Source organism: Mya arenaria, chromosome 8 (genome assembly GCF_026914265.1).
Source record: "Mya arenaria isolate MELC-2E11 chromosome 8, ASM2691426v1".
Taxonomy (NCBI): Eukaryota; Metazoa; Mollusca; class Bivalvia; order Myida; family Myidae; genus Mya; species Mya arenaria.
The window spans coordinates 69667036-69689792 of NC_069129.1; the positions used below are offsets into that span (position 1 = coordinate 69667036).

General features: G+C 36.3%; 1 protein-coding gene across 1 annotated transcript in view; it reads right to left on the bottom strand.

Annotated features, from left to right (window-relative positions):
• LOC128244845 (protein FAN-like) overlaps positions 1 to 22757 on the bottom strand; it is a 73859-nt gene that overhangs the window by 48363 nt on the left and 2739 nt on the right. Inside the window, exons 2-6 of the mRNA XM_052962948.1 lie at positions 22210 to 22317; positions 21504 to 21582; positions 21198 to 21253; positions 1497 to 1590; positions 450 to 563 (exon numbers count right to left, since the gene is read on the bottom strand). Coding sequence (XP_052818908.1) covers positions 450 to 563; positions 1497 to 1590; positions 21198 to 21253; positions 21504 to 21582; positions 22210 to 22317 — 451 coding nt within the window. The remainder of the gene's footprint in view (positions 1 to 449; positions 564 to 1496; positions 1591 to 21197; positions 21254 to 21503; positions 21583 to 22209; positions 22318 to 22757) is intronic.

The window sequence follows — 22757 nt, forward strand, 5'->3', positions numbered from 1 at the left end:
TTCTCAAAACTCTTAAGCGCAATTCACTTTAGTATCTATATTAGTTTAGCAAAATAACTTACTAATATATGAATTTATTAAACAAAAAGGAGTTTATCTTATTCATCTCAAATAATATTTCCTTTAAAAGCCTCAAAACTCTTTAAAAAGAAAACAATAATAACACAATTTATACAAAATCACAATACAATACAGTACAATAGTGTGCTGAGCTTGATACTCTTATTATGGACTTGAGACGTTTTGAGAAATTGGGCACAGGCTTTTTTTACTTGCATTCTTTGAGACTCCTATTAATATTTAACTTCATAATAAATACCCTTTAACAACATTCCTTCAAATCATAAGCATTTTTCTTAGTCCACACAAAGGAGTAAAAGAAGTGAAGATTCAATCTATTAGAAATTGGCTTTGTGTTGTTAGATTGATATTGTATGGTATGCATATACCATTGAGTTCTGGTCAGCGGGGGGTAGGGTGGAGGCGCGATGGAGCTGGCACAGTAGCGGCAGACAATCCTCCACAGTCACATAGTTCAGACAAAAAACATGGCTTTGCTCTCCCTGGAACAAATGCTTACCTCAGTCATATATTTACCCACTTATTTGTTTGGTTAATAATGCTAAGCATACTTTACAATAATGGGGGAAGGGGGTAAATGTAAGGGATTCTACAGCAGTTTAACAGACTCATTTATTTATAATTTTCGAAGATGGCAGTGAAAATGTATGAATCACCATGTTTTTAGGACATATATCAAGTTGATAGTATTCATTATATAATTTCAAAAAATGATGACACCTACACAGTCTTAGACTCACTTTACATGTACCTGCAAAACCTATATTGTGCTAAGCTGTGGGTTTTTATGTCTGAAAAGGGGGACCAACTCAATAATTATTACAGCTCAAGCTATAGGGTTTATTTGTTCATATGCATATTCTCTCTTTATCATTCATGTTTGTTTTAGACGTAAAAGCAATGACAATACAGAAAGCGTAATTTCTTCTTCGGAAATAGGCCAGCTAAAAAGTTATACAACCTATGCTCATTGACACAGTTGCCAACAAGTACCCTCAGGGGAAATGCACTCACATTTTAGGGGTACCAATAACCAACTTTATGATTGCCCTGTACAGCAGAAATCACACCTGGGTTATCTGAAGCACTTACAACATTACGCTCACTGGACAATCACTACCCACATATCTCATTTTTAAGGTCATACCCATATGTATTGTAAAACTTATAAAAAATTGAATGTACTGATAAAAACATCTGACTCACTTCACATATTTAGTTCATATATTAAAAATGCTTACAGTACAGTATAAAGTACACAGCACAGAAAAAAGTACAATCTCTTGTCCCTGACATTTTACTGTTATTTACATTTTTAATATCCACTTCACTAAAAAGTTACATAACACTTGTATAACCAGACCCAACAAAATACATCATTTATTTTTATTGCATACATTTGTAATTGTGTTTACCTTCTGAAAACCATATGGGGAGATGACATTATCCTTTTTCATTTCAACAAAGGCACTTGATGTGATTTTTAAACTCTTGTCTCTTGAAAAAGATCTGCAAACAGATGAAAACAGCATGTTGACTTCCCACCATGATTTGCAAGTTTTAAATGAAGGCTTGAATGTAAAAGTTGATAAAAATAAATGCATCATGTGTACCTTTTAATAGCAGAAAAATGCATCATATATAAGGTTTTAGCCAGGATTTATAAAGAAAAGGTTGCTGCAAAAAAGGGACAGGTGCTAAGGGTAAAAGAGCACATTGAATCAGACTATGAAAAACTTTATCATTATGGAATTGGCAGAAAATGTTAGAAATTGTGTTTTAGACAATACAAAAAAAATATTTGACAGTCTTGAGCATTTGTTTATATGAAAACAGAAGGGTACCCATGCTGGCCTCCATGAGGGCCAAATGGTTCAAGTGAAAAAGAACAGAGTGCTGCACCCTTCCATAACCCTAGTTCATGAACCTTAGAGAAAAATAGTGGAATAATGCATGGTACATGTACTTTAGTGGAATAATGCATGGTACATGTACTTAAGTGGAATAATGCATCGTACATGTACCTTAGCGGAATAATGCATGGTACATGTACCTTAGTGGAATAATGCATGGTAAATGTACCTTAGCGGAATAATGCATGGTAAATGTACCTTAGTGGAATAATGCATGGTAAATGTACCTTAGCGGAATAATGCATGGTAAATGTACCTTAGCGGAATAATGCATGGTAAATGTACCTTAGTGGAATAATGCATGGTAAATGTACCTTAGCGGAATAATGCATGGAAAATGTACCTTAGCGGAATAATGCATGGTAAATGTACCTTAGCGGAATAATGCATGGTACATGTACCTTAGCGGAATAATGCATCGTACATGTACCTTAGCAGAATAATGCATGGTACATGTACCTTAGTGGAATAATGCATGGTACATGTACCTTAGCAGAATAATGCATGGTACATGTACCTTAGTGGAATAATGCATGGTACATGTACCTTAGTGGAATAATGCATCGTACATGTACCTTAGCAGAATAATGCATGGTACATGTACCTTAGCGGAATAATGCATGGTACATGTACCTTAGTGGAATAATGCATCGTACATGTACCTTAGCAGAATAATGCATGGTACATGTACCTTAGTGGAATAATGCATGGTACATGTACCTTAGCAGAATAATGCATGGTACATGTACCTTAGTGGAATAATGCATCGTACATGTACCTTAGTGGAATAATGCATGGTACATGTACTTTAGTGGAATAATGCATGGTACATGTACTTTAGTGGAATAATGCATGGTACATGTACCTTAGCAGGATAATGCATGGTACATGTACCTTAGCTGAATAATGCATGGTACATGTACCTTAGTGGAATAATGCATCGTACATGTACTTTAGTGGAATAATACATGGTACATGTACTTTAGTGGAATAATGCATCCTACAGGTACCTTAGCTGAATAATGCATGGTACATGTACTTTAGTGGAATAATGCATGGTACATGTACTTAAGTGGAATAATGCATGGTACATGTACCTTAGTGGAATAATGCATCGTACATGTACCTTAGCTGAATAATGCATGGTACATGTACCTTAGTGGAATAATGCATCGTACATGTACTTTAGTGGAATAATGCATCGTACAGGTACCTTAGCTGAATAATGCATGGTACATGTACCTTAGTGGAATAATGCATCGTACATGTACTTTAGTGGAATAATGCATCGTACATGTACTTTAGTGGAATAATACATGGTACATGTACTTTAGTGGAATAATGCATCGTACAGGTACCTTAGCTGAATAATGCATGGTACATGTACCTTAGTGGAATAATGCATCGTACATGTACTTTAGTGGAATAATACATGGTACATGTACTTTAGTGGAATAATGCATCGTACAGGTACCTTAGCAGAATAATGCATGGTACATGTACTTTAGTGGAATAATGCATCGTACATGTACTTTAGTGGAATAATGCATCGTACATGTACTTTAGCGGAATAATGCATCGTACATGTACCTTAGCCGAATAATGCATAGTACAAGTACTTTAGTGGAATAATGCATCGTACATGTACTTTAGCTGAATAATGCATCGTACATGTACTTTAGGGGAATAATGCATCGTACATTTACTTTAGCGGAATAATGCATCGTACATGTACTTTAGCGGAATAATGCATCGTACATGTACTTTAGTGGAATAATGCATCGTACATGTACTTTAGTGGAATAATGCATCGTACATGTACCTTAGCCGAATAATGCATCGTACATGTACTTTAGCGGAATAATGCATCGTACATGTACTTTAGCGGAATAATGCATCGTACATGTACTTTAGTGGAATAATACATCGTACATGTACTTTAGTGGAATAATGCATCGTACATGTACTTTAGCGGAATAATACATCGTACATGTACCTTAGTCGAATAATCCATAGTACAAGTACTTTAGTGGAATAATGCATCGTACATGTACTTTAGCGGAATAATGCATCGTACATGTACCTTAGTCGAATAATCCATAGTACAAGTACTTTAGTGGAATAATGCATCATACATGTACTTTAGTGGAATAATGCATCGTACATGTACCTTAGCCGAATAATGCATTGTACATGTACTTTAGCGGAATAATGCCGAATAATGCATCATACATGTACTTTAGTGGAATAATGCATCGTACATGTACCTTAGCCGAATAATGCATCGTACATGTACTTTAGCGGAATAATGCATCGTACATGTACCTTAGCCGAATAATGCATCGTACATGTTCTTTAGCGGAATAATGCATCGTACATGTACTTTAGCGGAGTAATGCATGGTACATGTACCTTAGGCAAATAATGCATGGTACATGTACTTTAGTGGAATAATGCATTGTACATGTACTTTAGTGGAATAATGCATCATACATGTACCTTAGCCGAATAATGCATCGTACATGTTCTTTAGCGGAATAATGCATCGTACATGTACTTTAGCGGAGTAATGCATGGTACATGTACCTTAGGCAAATAATGCATGGTACATGTACTTTAGTGGAATAATGCATTGTACATGTACTTTAGTGGAATAATGCATCGTACATGTACTTTAGTGGAATAATTCATCGTAAATGTACTTTAGTGGAATAATGCATCGTACATGTACTTTAGTGGAATAATGCATGTTACATGTATCTTAGTGGAATAATGCATCGTACATGTACCTTAGTGGAATAATGCATCGTACATGTACTTTAGTGGAATAATACATGGTACATGTACTTTAGTGGAATAATGCATCGTACAGGTACCTTAGCTGAATAATGCATCGTACATGTACTTTAGTGGAATAATACATGGTACATGTACTTTAGTGGAATAATGCATCGTACATGTACCTTAGTGGAATAATACATGGTACATGTACCTTAGGCGAATAATGCATGGTACATGTACTTTAGCGGAATAATGCATCGTACAGGTACCTTAGCTGAATAATGCATGGTACATGTACCTTAGGGGAATAATGCATCGTACATGTATCTTAGCCGAATAATGTATCGTACATGTACCTTAGCAGAATAATGCATCATACATGTACTTTAGTGGAATAATGCATAGTACATGTACTTTAGTGGAATAATACATGGTACATGTACCTTAGTGGAATAATGCATCGTACATGTACCTTAGTGGAATAATACATGGTACATGTACCTTAGGCGAATAATGCATCGTACATGTACTTTAGTGGAATAATGCATGGTACATGTACCTTAGTGGAATAATGCATGGTACATGTACCTTAGTGGAATAATACATGGTACATGTACCTTAGGCGAATAATGCATCGTACATGTACTTTAGTGGAATAATGCATGGTACATGTACCTTAGTGGAATAATGCATGGTACATGTACCTTAGTGGAATAATGCATGGTACATGTACTTTAGTGGAATAATACATGGTACATGTACTTTAGTGGAATAATGCATCGTACATGTACCTTAGGGGAATAATACATGGTACATGTACCTTAGGCGAATAATGCATGGTACATGTACTTTAGTGGAATAATGCATCGTACAGGTACCTTAGCTGAATAATGCATCGTACATGTACTTTAGTGGAATAATACATGGTACATGTACTTTAGTGGAATAATGCATCATACATGTACTTTAGTGGAATAATACATGGTACATGTACCTTAGGCGAATAATGCATGGTACATGTACTTTAGCGGAATAATGCATCGTACAGGTACCTTAGCTGAATAATGCATGGTACATGTACCTTAGGGGAATAATGCATCGTACATGTATCTTAGCCGAATAATGTATCGTACATGTACCTTAGCAGAATAATGCATCATACATGTACTTTAGTGGAATAATGCATGGTACATGTACCTTAGTGGAATAATGCATGGTACATGTACCTTAGTGGAATAATAAATAGTACATGTACCTTAGCTGAATAATGCATCGTACATGTACCTTAGCGGAATAATGCATCGTACATGTACCTTAGCGGAATAATGCATCGTACATGTACCTTAGCAGAATAATGCATGGTACATGTACCTTAGCTGAATAATGCATGGTACATGTACCTTAGCAGAATAATGCATGGTACATGTACCTTAGCTGAATAATGCATGGTAAATGTACCTTAGCAGAATAATGCATGGTACATGTACCTTAGCAGAATAATGCATGGTAAATGTACCTTAGCTGAATAATGCATGGTACATGTACTTTAGTGCAATAATGCATGGTACATGTACCTTAGCTGAATAATGCATGGTACATGTACCATAGTGGAATAATGCATCCTACATGTACCTTAGCTGAATAATGCATGGTACATGTACCTTAGTGGAATAATGCATCGTACATGTACCTTAGCTGAATAATGCATGGTACATGTACCTTAGCTGAATAATGCATGGTACATGTACCTTAGTGGAATAATGCATGGTAAATGTACCTTAGCTGAATAATGCATGGTACATTTACTTTAGTGGAATAATGCATGGTACATGTACCAAAGCTGAATAATGCATGGTACATGTACCTTAGTGGAATAATGCATGGTACATGTACCTTAGTGGAATAATGCATGGTAAATGTACCTTAGCTGAATAATGCATCGTACATGTACTTTAGTGGAATAATGCATGGTACATGTACCAAAGCTGAATAATGCATCGTACATGTACTTTAGTGGAATAATGCATGGTACATGTACCTTAGCTGAATAATGCATGGTACATGTACCTTAGTGGAATAATGCATGGTAAATGTACCTTAGCTGAATAATGCATGGTACATGTACTTTAGTGGAATAATGCATGGTACATGTACCAAAGCTGAATAATGCATGGTACATGTACCTTAGTGGAATAATGCATGGTACATGTACCTTAGTGGAATAATGCATAGTACATGTACCTTAGCAGAATAATGCATGGTACATGTACCTTAGCTGAATAATGCATGGTACATGTACCTTAGCTGAATAATGCATGGTACATGTACCTTAGTGGAATAATGCATGGCAAATGTACCTTAGATGAATAATGCATGGTACATGTACTTTAGTGGAATAATGCATGGTACATGTACCTTAGCAGAATAATGCATGGTACATGTACTTTAGTGGAATAATGCATGGTAAATGTACCTTAGTGGAATAATGCATGGTACATGTACCTTAGCTGAATAATGCATGGTACATGTACCTTAGTGGAATAATGCATGGTACATGTACCTTAGCAGAATAATGCATGGTACATGTACTTTAGTGGAATAATGCATGGTACATGTACCTTAGTGGAATAATGCATGGTACATGTACCTTAGTGGAATAATGCATGGTACATGTACCTTAGCAGAATAATGCATGGTACACGTACCTTAGCTGAATAATGCATGGTACATGTACCTTAGCGGAATAATGCATGGTACATGTACCTTAGCAGAATAATGCATGGTACATGTACCTTAGTGGAATAATGCATGGTAAATGTACCTTAGCGGAATAATGCATGGTACATGTACTTTAGCGGAATAATGCATCGTACAGGTACCTTAGCTGAATAATGCATGGTACATGTACCTTAGGGGAATAATGCATCGTACATGTATCTTAGCCGAATAATGTATCGTACATGTACCTTAGCAGAATAATGCATCATACATGTACTTTAGTGGAATAATGCATAGTACATGTACTTTAGTGGAATAATACATGGTACATGTACCTTAGTGGAATAATGCATCGTACATGTACCTTAGTGGAATAATACATGGTACATGTACCTTAGGCGAATAATGCATCGTACATGTACTTTAGTGGAATAATGCATGGTACATGTACCTTAGTGGAATAATGCATGGTACATGTACCTTAGTGGAATAATGCATGGTACATGTACTTTAGTGGAATAATGCATGGTACATGTACTTTAGTGGAATAATGCATCGTACATGTACCTTAGTGGAATAATACATGGTACATGTACCTTAGGCGAATAATGCATGGTACATGTACTTTAGTGGAATAATGCATCGTACAGGTACCTTAGCTGAATAATGCATCGTACATGTACTTTAGTGGAATAATACATCGTACATGTACTTTAGTGGAATAATGCATCATACATGTACTTTAGTGGAATAATACATGGTACATGTACTTTAGCGGAATAATGCATCATACATGTACTTTAGTGGAATAATGCATCATACATGTACCTTAGCTGAATAATGCATGGTACATGTACCTTAGGGGAATAATGCATCGTACATGTATCTTAGCCGAATAATGTATCGTACATGTACCTTAGCAGAATAATGCATCATACATGTACTTTAGTGGAATAATGCATGGTACATGTACCTTAGTGGAATAATGCATGGTACATGTACCTTAGTGGAATAATGCATAGTACATGTACCTTAGCTGAATAATGCATCGTACATGTACCTTAGCGGAATAATGCATCGTACATGTACCTTAGCGGAATAATGCATCGTACATGTACCTTAGCAGAATAATGCATGGTACATGTACCTTAGCTGAATAATGCATGGTACATGTACCTTAGCAGAATAATGCATGGTAAATGTACCTTAGCTGAATAATGCATGGTACATGTACTTTAGTGCAATAATGCATGGTACATGTACCTTAGCTGAATAATGCATGGTACATGTACCATAGTGGAATAATGCAACGTACATGTACCTTAGCTGAATAATGCATGGTACATGTACTTTAGTGGAATAATGCATCGTACATGTACCTTAGCTGAATAATGCATGGTACATGTACCTTAGCTGAATAATGCATGGTACATGTACCTTAGTGGAATAATGCATGGTAAATGTACCTTAGCTGAATAATGCATGGTACATTTACTTTAGTGGAATAATGCATGGTACATGTACCAAAGCTGAATAATGCATGGTACATGTACCTTAGTGGAATAATGCATGGTACATGTACCTTAGTGGAATAATGCATGGTAAATGTACCTTAGCTGAATAATGCATGGTACATTTACTTTAGTGGAATAATGCATGGTACATGTACCAAAGCTGAATAATGCATGGTACATGTACTTTAGTGCAATAATGCATGGTACATGAACCTTAGCTGAATAATGCATGGTACATGTACCTTAGTGGAATAATGCATGGTAAATGTACCTTAGCTGAATAATGCATGGTACATTTACTTTAGTGGAATAATGCATGGTACATGTACCAAAGCTGAATAATGCATGGTACATGTACCTTAGTGGAATAATGCATGGTACATGTACCTTAGTGGAATAATGCATCGTACATGTACCTTAGCAGAATAATGCATGGTACATGTACCTTAGCTGAATAATGCATGGTACATGTACCTTAGCAGAATAATGCATGGTACATGTACCTTAGTGGAATAATGCATGGTAAATGTACCTTAGCTGAATAATGCATGGTACATGTACCTTAGTGGAATAATGCATGGTACATGTACCTTAGCAGAATAATGCATGGTACATGTACCTTAGTGGAATAATGCATGGTAAATGTACCTTAGCGGAATAATGCATGGTACACGTACCTTAGCTGAATAATGCATGGTACATGTACCTTAGTGGAATAATGCATGGTACATGTACCTTAGCAGAATAATGCATGGTACATGTACTTTAGTGGAATAATGCATGGTACATGTACCTTAGTGGAATAATGCATGGTACATGTACCTTAGTGGAATAATGCATGGTACATGTACCTTAGCGGAATAATGCATGGTACACGTACCTTAGCTGAATAATGCATGGTACATGTACCTTAGCGGAATAATGCATGGTACATGTACCTTAGCAGAATAATGCATGGTACATGTACCTTAGTGGAATAATGCATGGTAAATGTACCTTAGTGGAATAATGCATGGTACATGTACCTTAGCTGAATAATGCATGGTACATGTACCTTAGTGGAATAATGCATGGTAAATGTACCTTAGCTGAATAATGCATGGTACATGTACTTTAGTGGAATAATGCATGGTACATGTACCTTAGCTGAATAATGCATGGTACATGTACTTTAGTGGAATAATGCATGGTACATGTACCTTAGTGGAATAATGCATGGTACATGTACCTTAGCAGAATAATGCATGGTACATGTACCTTAGCTGAATAATGCATGGTACATGTACCTTAGCAGAATAATGCATGGTACATGTACCTTAGTGGAATAATGCATGGTAAATGTACCTTAGCTGAATAATGCATGGTGCATGTACTTTAGTGGAATAATGCATGGTAAATGTACCTTAGCAGAATAATGCATGGTACATGTACTTTAGTGGAATAATGCATGGTACATGTACTTTAGTGGAATAATGCATGGTACATGTACCTTAGTGGAATAATGCATGGTACATGTACCTTAGTGGAATAATGCATGGTACATGTACCTTAGCAGAATAATGCATGGTACATGTACTTTAGTGGAATAATGCATAGTACATGTACCTTAGCAGAATAATGCATGGTACATGTACCTTAGCTGAATAATGCATGGTACATGTACCTTAGCAGAAAAATGCATGGTACATGTACCTTAGTGGAATAATGCATGGTAAATGTACCTTAGCTGAATAATGCATGGTACATGTACCTTAGTGGAATAATGCATGGTACATGTACCTTAGCTGAATAATGCATGGTACATGTACCTTAGCAGAGTAATGCATGGTACATGTACCTTAGTGGAATAATGCATGGTAAATGTACCTTAGCAGAATAATGCATGGTACATGTACCTTAGCGGAATAATGCATGGTACATGTACCTTAGCTGAATAATGCATGGTACATGTACCTTAGCAGAATAATGCATCATACATGTACTTTAGTTGAATAATGCATGGTACATGTACCTTAGTGGAATAATGCATGGTACATGTACCTTAGTGGAATAATGCATGGTAAATGTACCTTAGCTGAATAATGCATAGTACATGTACCTTAGCAGAATAATGCATGGTACATGTACCTTAGCTGAATAATGCATGGTACATGTACCTTAGCAGAATAATGCATCATACATGTACTTTAGTGGAATAATGCATGGTAAATGTACCTTAGCTGAATAATGCATGGTACATGTACCTTAGTGGAATAATGCATGGTACGTGTACCTTAGTGGAATAATGCATCGTACATGTACTTTAGTGGAATAATGCATAGTACATGTACCTTAGCTGAATAATGCATGGTACATGTACTTTAGTGGAATAATGCATGGTACATGTACCTTAGCTGAATAATGCATGGTACATGTACTTTAGTGGAATAATGCATGGTACATGTACCTTAGCAGAATAATGCATGGTACATGTACTTTAGTGGAATAATGCATGGTACATGTACCTTAGGGGAATAATGCATGGTACATGTACCTTAGCTGAATAATGCATGGTAAATGTACCTTAGCAGAATAATGCATGGTAAATGTACCTTAGTGGAATAATGCATGGTACGTGTACCTTAGTGGAATAATGCATCGTACATGTACTTTAGTGGAATAATGCATGGTACGTGTACTTTAGTGGAATAATGCATAGTACATGTACTTTAGTGGAATAATGCATGGTACGTGTACCTTAGTGGAATAATGCATAGTACATTTACTTTAGTGGAATAATGCATGGTACATGTACCAAAGCAGAATAATGCATGGTAAATGTACCTTAGTGGAATAATGCATGGTACGTGTACCTTAGTGGAATAATGCATCGTACATGTACTTTAGTGGAATAATGCATGGTACGTGTACTTTAGTGGAATAATGCATAGTACATGTACTTTAGTGGAATAATGCATAGTACATGTACTTTAGTGGAATAATGCATCGTACATGTACTTTAGTGGAATAATGCATGGTACATGTACTTTAGTGGAATAATGCATGGTACGTGTACTTTAGTGGAATAATGCATCGTACATGTACTTTAGCGGAATATTACATGGTACATGTACTTTAGCGGAATAATGCATCGTACATGTACTTTAGTGGAATAATGCATGGTACATGTACCTTAGCAGAATAATGCATGGTACATGTACCTTAGTGGAATAATGCATGGTACATGTACCTTAGCTGAATAATGCATGGTACATGTACTTTAGTGGAATAATGCATGGTACATGTACCTTAGCAGAATAATGCATGGTACATGTACTTTAGTGGAATAATGCATGGTACATGTACCTTAGCGGAATAATGCATGGTACATGTACCTTAGCTGAATAATGCATGGTAAATGTACCTTAGCAGAATAATGCATGGTACATGTACCTTAGCAGAATAATGCATGGTAAATGTACCTTAGCTGAATAATGCATGGTACATGTACTTTAGTGCAATAATGCATGGTACATGTACCTTAGCTGAATAATGCATGGTACATGTACCATAGTGGAATAATGCAACGTACATGTACCTTAGCTGAATAATGCATGGTACATGTACTTTAGTGGAATAATGCATCGTACATGTACCTTAGCTGAATAATGCATGGTACATGTACCTTAGCTGAATAATGCATGGTACATGTACCTTAGTGGAATAATGCATGGTAAATGTACATTAGCTGAATAATGCATGGTACATGTACCTTAGTGGAATAATGCATGGTACATGTACCTTAGCTGAATAATGCATCGTACATGTACTTTAGTGGAATAATGCATGGTACATGTACCAAAGCTGAATAATGCATCGTACATGTACTTTAGTGGAATAATGCATCATACATGTACCTTAGCTGAATAATGCATGGTACATGTACTTTATTGAAATAATGCATCGTACATGTACCTTAGCTGAATAATGCATGGTACATGTACTTTATTGAAATAATGCATCGTACATGTACCAAAGCTGAATAATGCATCGTACATGTACTTTAGTGGAATAATGCATCGTACATGTACCTTAGCTGAATAATGCATGGTACATGTACTTTAGTGCAATAATGCATGGTACATGTACCTTAGCTGAATAATGCATGGTACATGTACCATAGTGGAATAATGCAACGTACATGTACCTTAGCTGAATAATGCATGGTACATGTACCTTAGTGGAATAATGCATAGTACATGTACCTTAGCAGAATAATGCATAGTACATGTACCTAAGCAGAATAATGCATCGTACATGTACCTTAGTGGAATAATGCATCATACATGTACTTTAGTAAAATAATGCATGGTACATGTACCTTAGAGGAATAATGCATAGTACATGTATCTTAGCAGGATAATGCATCGTACATGTACCTTAGCGGAATAAAGCATGGTACATGTACCTTAGCAGAATAATGCATCATACATGTACCTTAGCGGAATAAAGCATAGTACATGTACCTTAGCAGAATAATGCATCGTACATGTACCTTAGCAGAATAATGCATACGGTAGTACACATACCTTAGCGGAATAATGCATCGTACATGTACCTTAGGGGAATAATGCATCGTACAGGTACCTTAAGTTAATAATGAATGGTACATGTACCTTAGCAGAATAATGCATGGTACATGTACCTTAGCGGAATAATGCATGGTACACGTACCTTAGCGGAATTATGCATGGTACACGTACCTTAGCGGAATAATGCATGGTACATGTACTTTAGCAGAATAATGCATGGTACATGTACTTTAGCAGAATAATGCATCGTACAGGTACCTAAGCGGAATAATGCATGGTACATGTACCTTAGGGGAATAAAGCATGGTATATGTACCTTAGCGGAATAATGCATGGTATATGTACCTTAGCGGAATAATGCATGATACAGGTACCTTAGCGGAATAACGCATGGTACATGTACCTTATCAGAATAATGCATGGTAAATGTACCTTAGCAGAATAATGCATCGTACAGGTACCTTAGCAGAATAATGCATGGTACATGTACATTAGCAGAGTAATGCAAGGTACATGTACCTTAGATGAATAATGCATGGAACATGTACCTAAGCAGAATAAATCATGGTACATGTACCTTAGCGGAATAAGTCATCGTACATGTACCTAAGCGGAATAATGCATAGTACATGTATCTTAGCAGGATAATGCATCGTACATGTACCTTAGCGGAATAAAGCATGGTACATGTACCTTAGCAGAATAATGCATCATACATGTACCTTAGCTGAATAATGCATGGTACATGTTGCAAAGCGGAATAATGCATCATACATGTACTTTAGCGGAATAATGCATCGTACATGTACCAAAGCGGAATAATGCATCGTACATGTACTTTAGCGGAATAATGCATCGTACATGTACTTTAGTGGAATAATGCATCGTACATGTACCAAAGCGGAATAATGCATCGTACATGTACCTTAGCCGAATAATGCATCGTACATGTACTTTAGCAGAATAATGCATCGTACATGTACCTTAGCCGAATAATGCATCATACATGTACTTTAGTGGAATAATGCAACGTACATGTACCTTAGCCAAATAATGCATAACATGTACTTTAGCGGAATAATGCATCGTACATGTACTTTAGTGGAATAATGCATCGTACATGTACTTTAGCAGAATAATGCATCGTACATGTACTTTAGTGGAATAATGCATCGTACATGTACTTTAGCGGAATAATGCATCGTACATGTACCTTAGCCGAATAATGCATCGTACATGTACCTTAGCCGAATAATGCATCGTACATGTACTTTAGCGGAATTATGCATCGTACATGTACTTTAGTGGAATAATGCATCGTACATGTACTTTAGCGGAATAAGTCATCATACATGTACCTAAGCGGAATAATGCATAGTACATGTATCTTAGCAGGATAATGCATCGTACATGTACCTTAGCGGAATAAAGCATGGTACATGTACCTTAGCAGAATAATGCATCATACATGTACCTTAGCTGAATAATGCATGGTACATGTAGCAAAGCGGAATGATGCATCATACATGTACTTTAGCGGAATAATGCATCGTACATGTACCAAAGCAGAATAATGCATCGTACATGTACTTTAGCGGAATAATGCATCGTACATGTACTTTAGTGGAATAATGCATCGTACATGTACTTTAGCGGAATAATGCATCGTACATGTACCTTAGCCGAATAATGCATCGTACATGTACTTTAGCGGAATAATGCATCGTACATGTACTTTAGCGGAATAATGCATCGTACATGTACTTTAGCGGAATAATGCATCGTACATGTACTTTAGTGGAATAATGCATCGTACATGTACTTTAGTGGAATAATGCATCGTACATGTACCTTAGCCGAATAATGCATCGTACATGTACTTTAGCGGAATAATGCATCGTACATGTACCTTAGCCGAATAATGCATCGTACATGTACCTTAGGCAAATAATGCATGGTACATGTACTTTAGTGGAATAATGCATTGTACATGTACTTTAGTGGAATAATGCATCGTACATGTACTTTAGTGGAATAATTCATCGTAAATGTACTTTAGTGGAATAATGCATCGTACATGTACTTTAGTGGAATAATGCATCATACATGTACTTTAGTTGAATAATGTATGGTACATGTACCTTAGTGGAATAATGCATCGTACATGTACTTTAGTGGAATAATACATGGTACATGTACTTTAGCGGAATAATGCATCATACATGTACTTTAGTGGAATAATGCATCATACATGTACCTTAGCTGAATAATGCATGGTACATGTACCTTAGGCGAATAATGCATGGTACATGTACCTTAGCCGAATAATGCATCGTACATGTACCTTAGGCGAATAATGCATGGTACATGTACTTTAGCGGAATAATGCATCGTACATGTACTTTAGTGGAATAATGCATTGTACATGTACTTTAGTGGAATAATGCATCGTACATGTACTTTAGTGGAATAATTCATCGTAAATGTACTTTAGTGGAATAATGCATCGTACATGTACTTTAGTGGAATAATGCATGTTACATGTATCTTAGTGGAATAATGCATCGTACATGTACTTTAGTGGAATAATGCATGGTACATGTACTTTAGTGGAATAATGCATCATACATGTACTTTAGTGGAATAATACATGGTACATGTACTTTAGCGGAATAATGCATCATACATGTACTTTAGTGGAATAATGCATCATACATGTACCTTAGCTGAATAATGCATGGTACATGTACCATAGTGGAATAATGCAACGTACATGTACCTTAGCTGAATAATGCATGGTACATGTACTTTAGTGGAATAATGCATGGTACAAGTACTTTAGTGGAATAATGCATGGTAAATGTACCTTAGCTGAATAATGCATGGTACATGTACTTAAGTGGAATAATGCATCGTACATGTACTTTAGTGGAATAATGCATGGTACGTGTACCTTAGTGGAATAATGCATGGTACAAGTACCTTAGTGGAATAATGCATGGTAAATGTACCTTAGCTGAATAATGCATGGTACATGTACCTTAGTGGAATAATGCATCATACATGTACTTTAGTGGAATAATGCATGGTACATGTACCTTAGTGGAATAATGCATGGTACATGTACTTTAGTGGAATAATGCATGGTACATGTACCTTAGTGGAATAATGCATGGTACATGTACTTTAGTGCAATAATGCATGGTACATGTACCTTAGCTGAATAATGCATGGTACATGTACCATAGTGGAATAATGCAACGTACATGTACCTTAGCTGAATAATGCATGGTACATGTACTTTAGTGGAATAATGCATCGTACATGTACCTTAGTGGAATAATGCATGGTAAATGTACCTTAGCTGAATAATGCATGGTACATGTACTTTAGTGGAATAATGCATCGTACATGTACTTTAGTGGAATAATGCAACGTACATGTACCTTAGCTGAATAATGCATGGTACATGTACTTTAGCTGAATAATGCATGGTACATGTACTTTAGTGGAATAATGCAGCATACATGTACTTTAGTGGAATAATGCATGGTACATGTACCTTAGCTGAATAATGCATGGTACATGTACCTTAGTGGAATAATGCATGGTAAATGTACCTTAGCTGAATAATGCATGGTACATGTACTTTAGTGGAATAATGCATGGTACAAGTACCTTAGTGGAATAATGCATGGTAAATGTACCTTAGCTGAATAATGCATGGTACATGTACTTTAGTGGAATAATGCATGGTATGTGTACCTTAGCTGAATAATGCATGGTACATGTACCTTAGTGGAATAATGCATGGTAAATGTACCTTAGCTGAATAATGCATCGTACATGTACTTTAGTGGAATAATGCATCGTACAGGTACCTTAGCAGAATAATGCATGGTACATGTACCTTAGTGGAATAATGCATAGTACATGTACCTTAGCAGAATAATGCATAGTACATGTACCTTAGCAGAATAATGCATCGTACATGTACTTTAGTGGAATAATGCATCGTACATGTACTTTAGTAAAATAATGCATGGTACATGTACCTTAGAGGAATAATGCATAGCACATGTATCTTAGCAGGATAATGCATCGTACATGTACCTTAGCGGAATAAAGCATGGTACATGTACCTTAGCAGAATAATGCATCATACAAGTACCTTAGCGGAATAAAGCATGGTACATGTACCTTAGCAGAATAATGCATCGTACATGTACCTTAGCAGAATAATGCATAGTACACATACCTTAGCGGAATAATGCATCGTACATGTACCTTAGGGGAATAATGCATCGTACAGGTACCTTAAGTTAATAATGCATGGTACATGTACCTTAGCAGAATAATGCATGGTACATGTACCTTAGCAGAATAATTCATGGTACATGTACATTAGCAGAAAAATGCATGGTACATGTACCTTAGCGGAATAATGCATGGTACACGTACCTTAGCGGAATAATGCATGGTACACGTACCTTAGCGGAATAATGCATGGTACATGTACTTTAGCAGAATAATGCATGGTACATGTACTTTAGCAGAATAATGCATCGTACAGGTACCTAAGCGGAATAATGCATGGTACATGTACCTTAGGGGAATAAAGCATGGTACATGTACCTTAGCGGAATAATGCATGGTACATGTACCTTAGCGAAATAATGCATGGTACATGTACCTTAGCGGAATAATGCATGGTACAAGTACCTTAGCAGAATAAAGCATGGTACATGTACCTTAGCAGAATAATGCATGGTACATGTACCTTAGCAGAATAATGCATGTGACATGTACCTTAGCAGAATAATGCATCGTACAGGTACCTTAGCAGAATAATACATGGTACCTTAGCGGAATAATGCATGGTACAGGTACCTTAGCGGAATAACGCATGGTACATGTACCTTAGCAGAATAATGCATGGTACATGTACCTTAGCAGAATAATGCATCGTACAGGTACCTTAGCAGAATAATGCATGGTACATGTACATTAGCAGAGTAATGCATGGTACATGTACCTTAGATGAATAATGCATGGTACATGTACCTTAGCAGAATAAAGCATGGTACATGTACCTTAGCAGAATAATGCATGGTACACGTACCATAGCAGAATTATGCATGGTACACGTACCTTAGCGGAATAATGCATGGTACATGTACTTTAGCGGAATAAAGCATCGTACATGTACTTTAGCGGAATAATGCATGGTACATGTACCTAAGCGGAATAAGTCATTGTACATGTACCTAAGCGGAATAATGCATAGTCCACGTACCTTAGCGGAATAATGCATCGTACATGTACCTTAGAGGAATAATGCATCGTACAGGTACCTTAGCATAATAATAATGCATGGTACATGTACCTTAGCAGAATAATGCATGGTACATGTACCTTAGCAGAATAATGCATGGTACATATACCTTAGCGGAATTATGCATGGTAGATGTACTTTAGCGGAATAATGCATGGTACATGTACTTTAGCAGAATAATGCATGGTACATGTACTTTAGCAGAATAATGCATCGTACAGGTACCTTAGCAGAATAATGCATGGTACACGTACCTTAGAGGAATAAAGCATGGTACATGTACTTTAGCGGAATAATGCATCGTACAGGTACCTTAGCAGAATAAAGCATGGTACATGTACCTTAGCAGAATAATGCATCGTACATGTACTTTAGCGGAATTATGCATGGTACACGTACCTTAGCTGAATAATGCATGGTACATGTACCTTAGCGGAATAAGTCATCGTACATGTACCTAAGCGGAATAATGCATCGTACAGGTACCTAAGCGGAATAATGCATGGTACACGTACCTTAGCAGAATAATGCATGGTACATGTACTTTAGCAGAATAATGCATGGTACATGTACTTTAGCAGAATAATGCATCGTACAGGTACCTTAGCAGAATAATGCATGGTACACGTACCTTAGCAGAATAATGCATGGTACACGTACCTTAGCGGAATAATGCATGGTACATGTACCTTAGCAGAATAATGCATGGTACACGTACCTTAGCAGAATAATGCATGGTACATGTACTTTAGCAGAATAATGCATTGTACAGGTACCTTAGCAGAATAATGCATGGTACACGTACCTTAGAGGAATAAAGCATGGTACATGTACCTTAGCAGAATAAAGCATGGTACATGTACCTTAGCAGAATAATGCATCGTACATGTAATTTAGCGGAATAAAGCATGGTTCATGTACTTTAGCTGAATAATGCATGGTACATGTACCTTAGCGGAATAAGTCATCGTACATGTACCTAAGCGGAATAATGCATCGTACAGGTACCTAAGCGGAATAATGCATGGTACACGTACCTAAGGGGAATAAAGCATGGTACATGTACCTTAGCGGAATAATGCATCGTACATGTACCTTAGCAGAATAATGCATGGTACATGTACTTTAGCAGAATAATGCATCGTACAGGTACCTTAGCAGAATAATGCATGTACCTTAGCGGAATAATGCATTGTACAGGTAACTTAGCGGAATAATGCATAGTACATGTACCTTAGCGGAATAATGCATCGTACATGTACCTTAGCGGAATAATGCATGATACATGTACTTTAGCGGAATAATGCATGGTACATGTACTTTAGCGGAATAATGCATGGTACATGTACTTTAGCGGAATAATGCATGGTACATGTACTTTAGTGGAATAAAGCATTGTACATGTACCTTAGCGGAATAATGCATAGTACATGTACCTTAGCGGAATAATGCATGGTACATGTACCTTAGCGGAATAATGCATGATACATGTACTTTAGCGGAATAATGCATGGTACATGTACCTTAGCGGAATAATGCATCATACATGTACTTTAGCGGAATAATGCATGGTACATGTACCTTAGCGGAATAATGCATAGTACATGTACCTTAGCGGAATAATGCATGGTATATGTACCTTAGCGGAATAATGCATGATACATGTACTTTAGCGGAATAATGCATGGTACATGTACTTTAGCGGAATAATGCATGGTACATGTACTTTAGCGGAATAAAGCATTGTACATGTACTTTAGCGGAATAATGCATGGTACATGTACCTTAGCGGAATAAGTCATCGTACATGTACCTAAGCGGAATAATGCATCGTACAGGTACCTAAGCGGAATAATGCATGGTACATGTACTTTAGCAGAATAATGCATCGTACAGGTACCTTAGCGGAATAATGCATGGTACATGTACCTTAGCGAAATAATGCATCGTACATGTACCTTAGCAAAATAATGCATCACACATGTACCTTAGCGAAATAATGCATCATACATGTACCTTAGCAGAACAATGCATCACACATGTATCTTAGGGGAATAATGCATGGTACATGTACTTTAGCGAATTATGCATCATACATGTTCCTTAGCAGAATAATGCCTTGTACATGTACCTTAGCTGCATTAGGTTAAGGCCCACTAGACACCAAATGAGGGACACAAAATACCATTAAATACCATCAAACAACACTGACTACACATGCATTAAGCAACAGTTTATACTTATAAATGCATTATCTACAAAATGAAAAGTTCTTGGTGAATACCTTGATTTTAAGTTTCCTGGGAACTCTTCAATAGATGTTACATTTTTCAGTGGGAACTGAAATAGATGTTTTTGTTGTTTTTGTATCCCTGTAAGGTGAATAGGACATAGTCTAATGTTATTTCTATTATTTAACATGTCTACCAAGATTGTATGAAATTAAACAACTTTATACTGGTATCATCTCAACATTTGAATATCTAATTAAAAAATCTTTAAATATACTTATACTACAGTATACTTCAACATGAAAAAATAATCTTCAAACTTCTATTTAGAAACAACAACTTATTAAACTAATACCGACTTTCAAAATTGGATGCTCTTTCTCCTTCGGTACAAACACAGCTGACTTTGAACAAATCTTTAAGTGTCCTCTCTGTTTTCTGTAGTAAAAAAAGATGTTTCAATGGGCGTTGGAACTGTCTTCGTACGTGGCTAGGTTGGATGCAGGGAATAATGTCGCTAAAGACATTCAGGTAGAATCTCTAACGGAACTAGGGTCTAGGCAGTTAAGTAACAACGGTAGAAATTACTATCTTACCTGTGCAATGGAAATAGCGACAGGACTCAAACTCACTTCCCCACTAGGATCCAAAGCTGAATTTATCAATGCATTTCCTATTGACTACGTAATCGATACACTTCCGCGTCTTTTTAAACCGGAAGAGTGTGAAGACAGAAACGAGACCATTGTGTTTGAGTTCTCGGTTAGCGCACACGCTTCCGACCATAGCAATCCGTACATGATCCTAATATTTTGAACCAGATCCTATTTGTTTATTACCATTAGACATTTTGTTGGAATGTTAATTTGTTTGGGTATATCGTTTCCTTATCATTTTGGTAGCCTCACTTCAGAAAGATGCATTAATGCAAGGTTTTTATAGTGAGCTCTAGTTTACATTTGATGACTCCAAAATTGCGCCACTTTTAAATGTGAAAATGATATTTAGACACTTTACATAAAAAAAATCTGGCCTTGACAAGCACACAAGTATTAATTTGCTTACATGTTTTCATCAAAGTCAGCATGATCTCTGCTATGTTGCGCAGGAAAGTAATAGACACTGAAGTCATCAAAGTAGATTTCTCCTGGCTCCAGAAGAAGAAGATTGAACCTAAAACATAAAATACTGTATATATTATTAATATAAGCACTAAACGTATAACTAATACATATATTTATGTTTACCTTCTTTATATTTTTTTTTTCTAAACTTTAATAATTGTAGGTTTTTCATCTAAAATATTTTGGCATTCTCATGTCAAGACTGTGAAATGTATTTCAGTGTACATTCATGTGTTTTGTTGGAATTTGTTAGAATCTACAGATAAGGACAGACCTTCCTTTAAAAAGATGCACTCTAACTCCCAAATAAGATTTACCACAGTTAATAATATTGTTTTAAAATCCAAAAAGGATGAATAAATGTCAGAAAAATGGTTATTATGAAGAATACCGAGTTCAATTTGAAAGAAATGAGCATAAAACACGGTCTTTCTACCTTATGAGACTGTAGTAGACCACAGTTAATCTTTTAGCATTCACCAATCATTT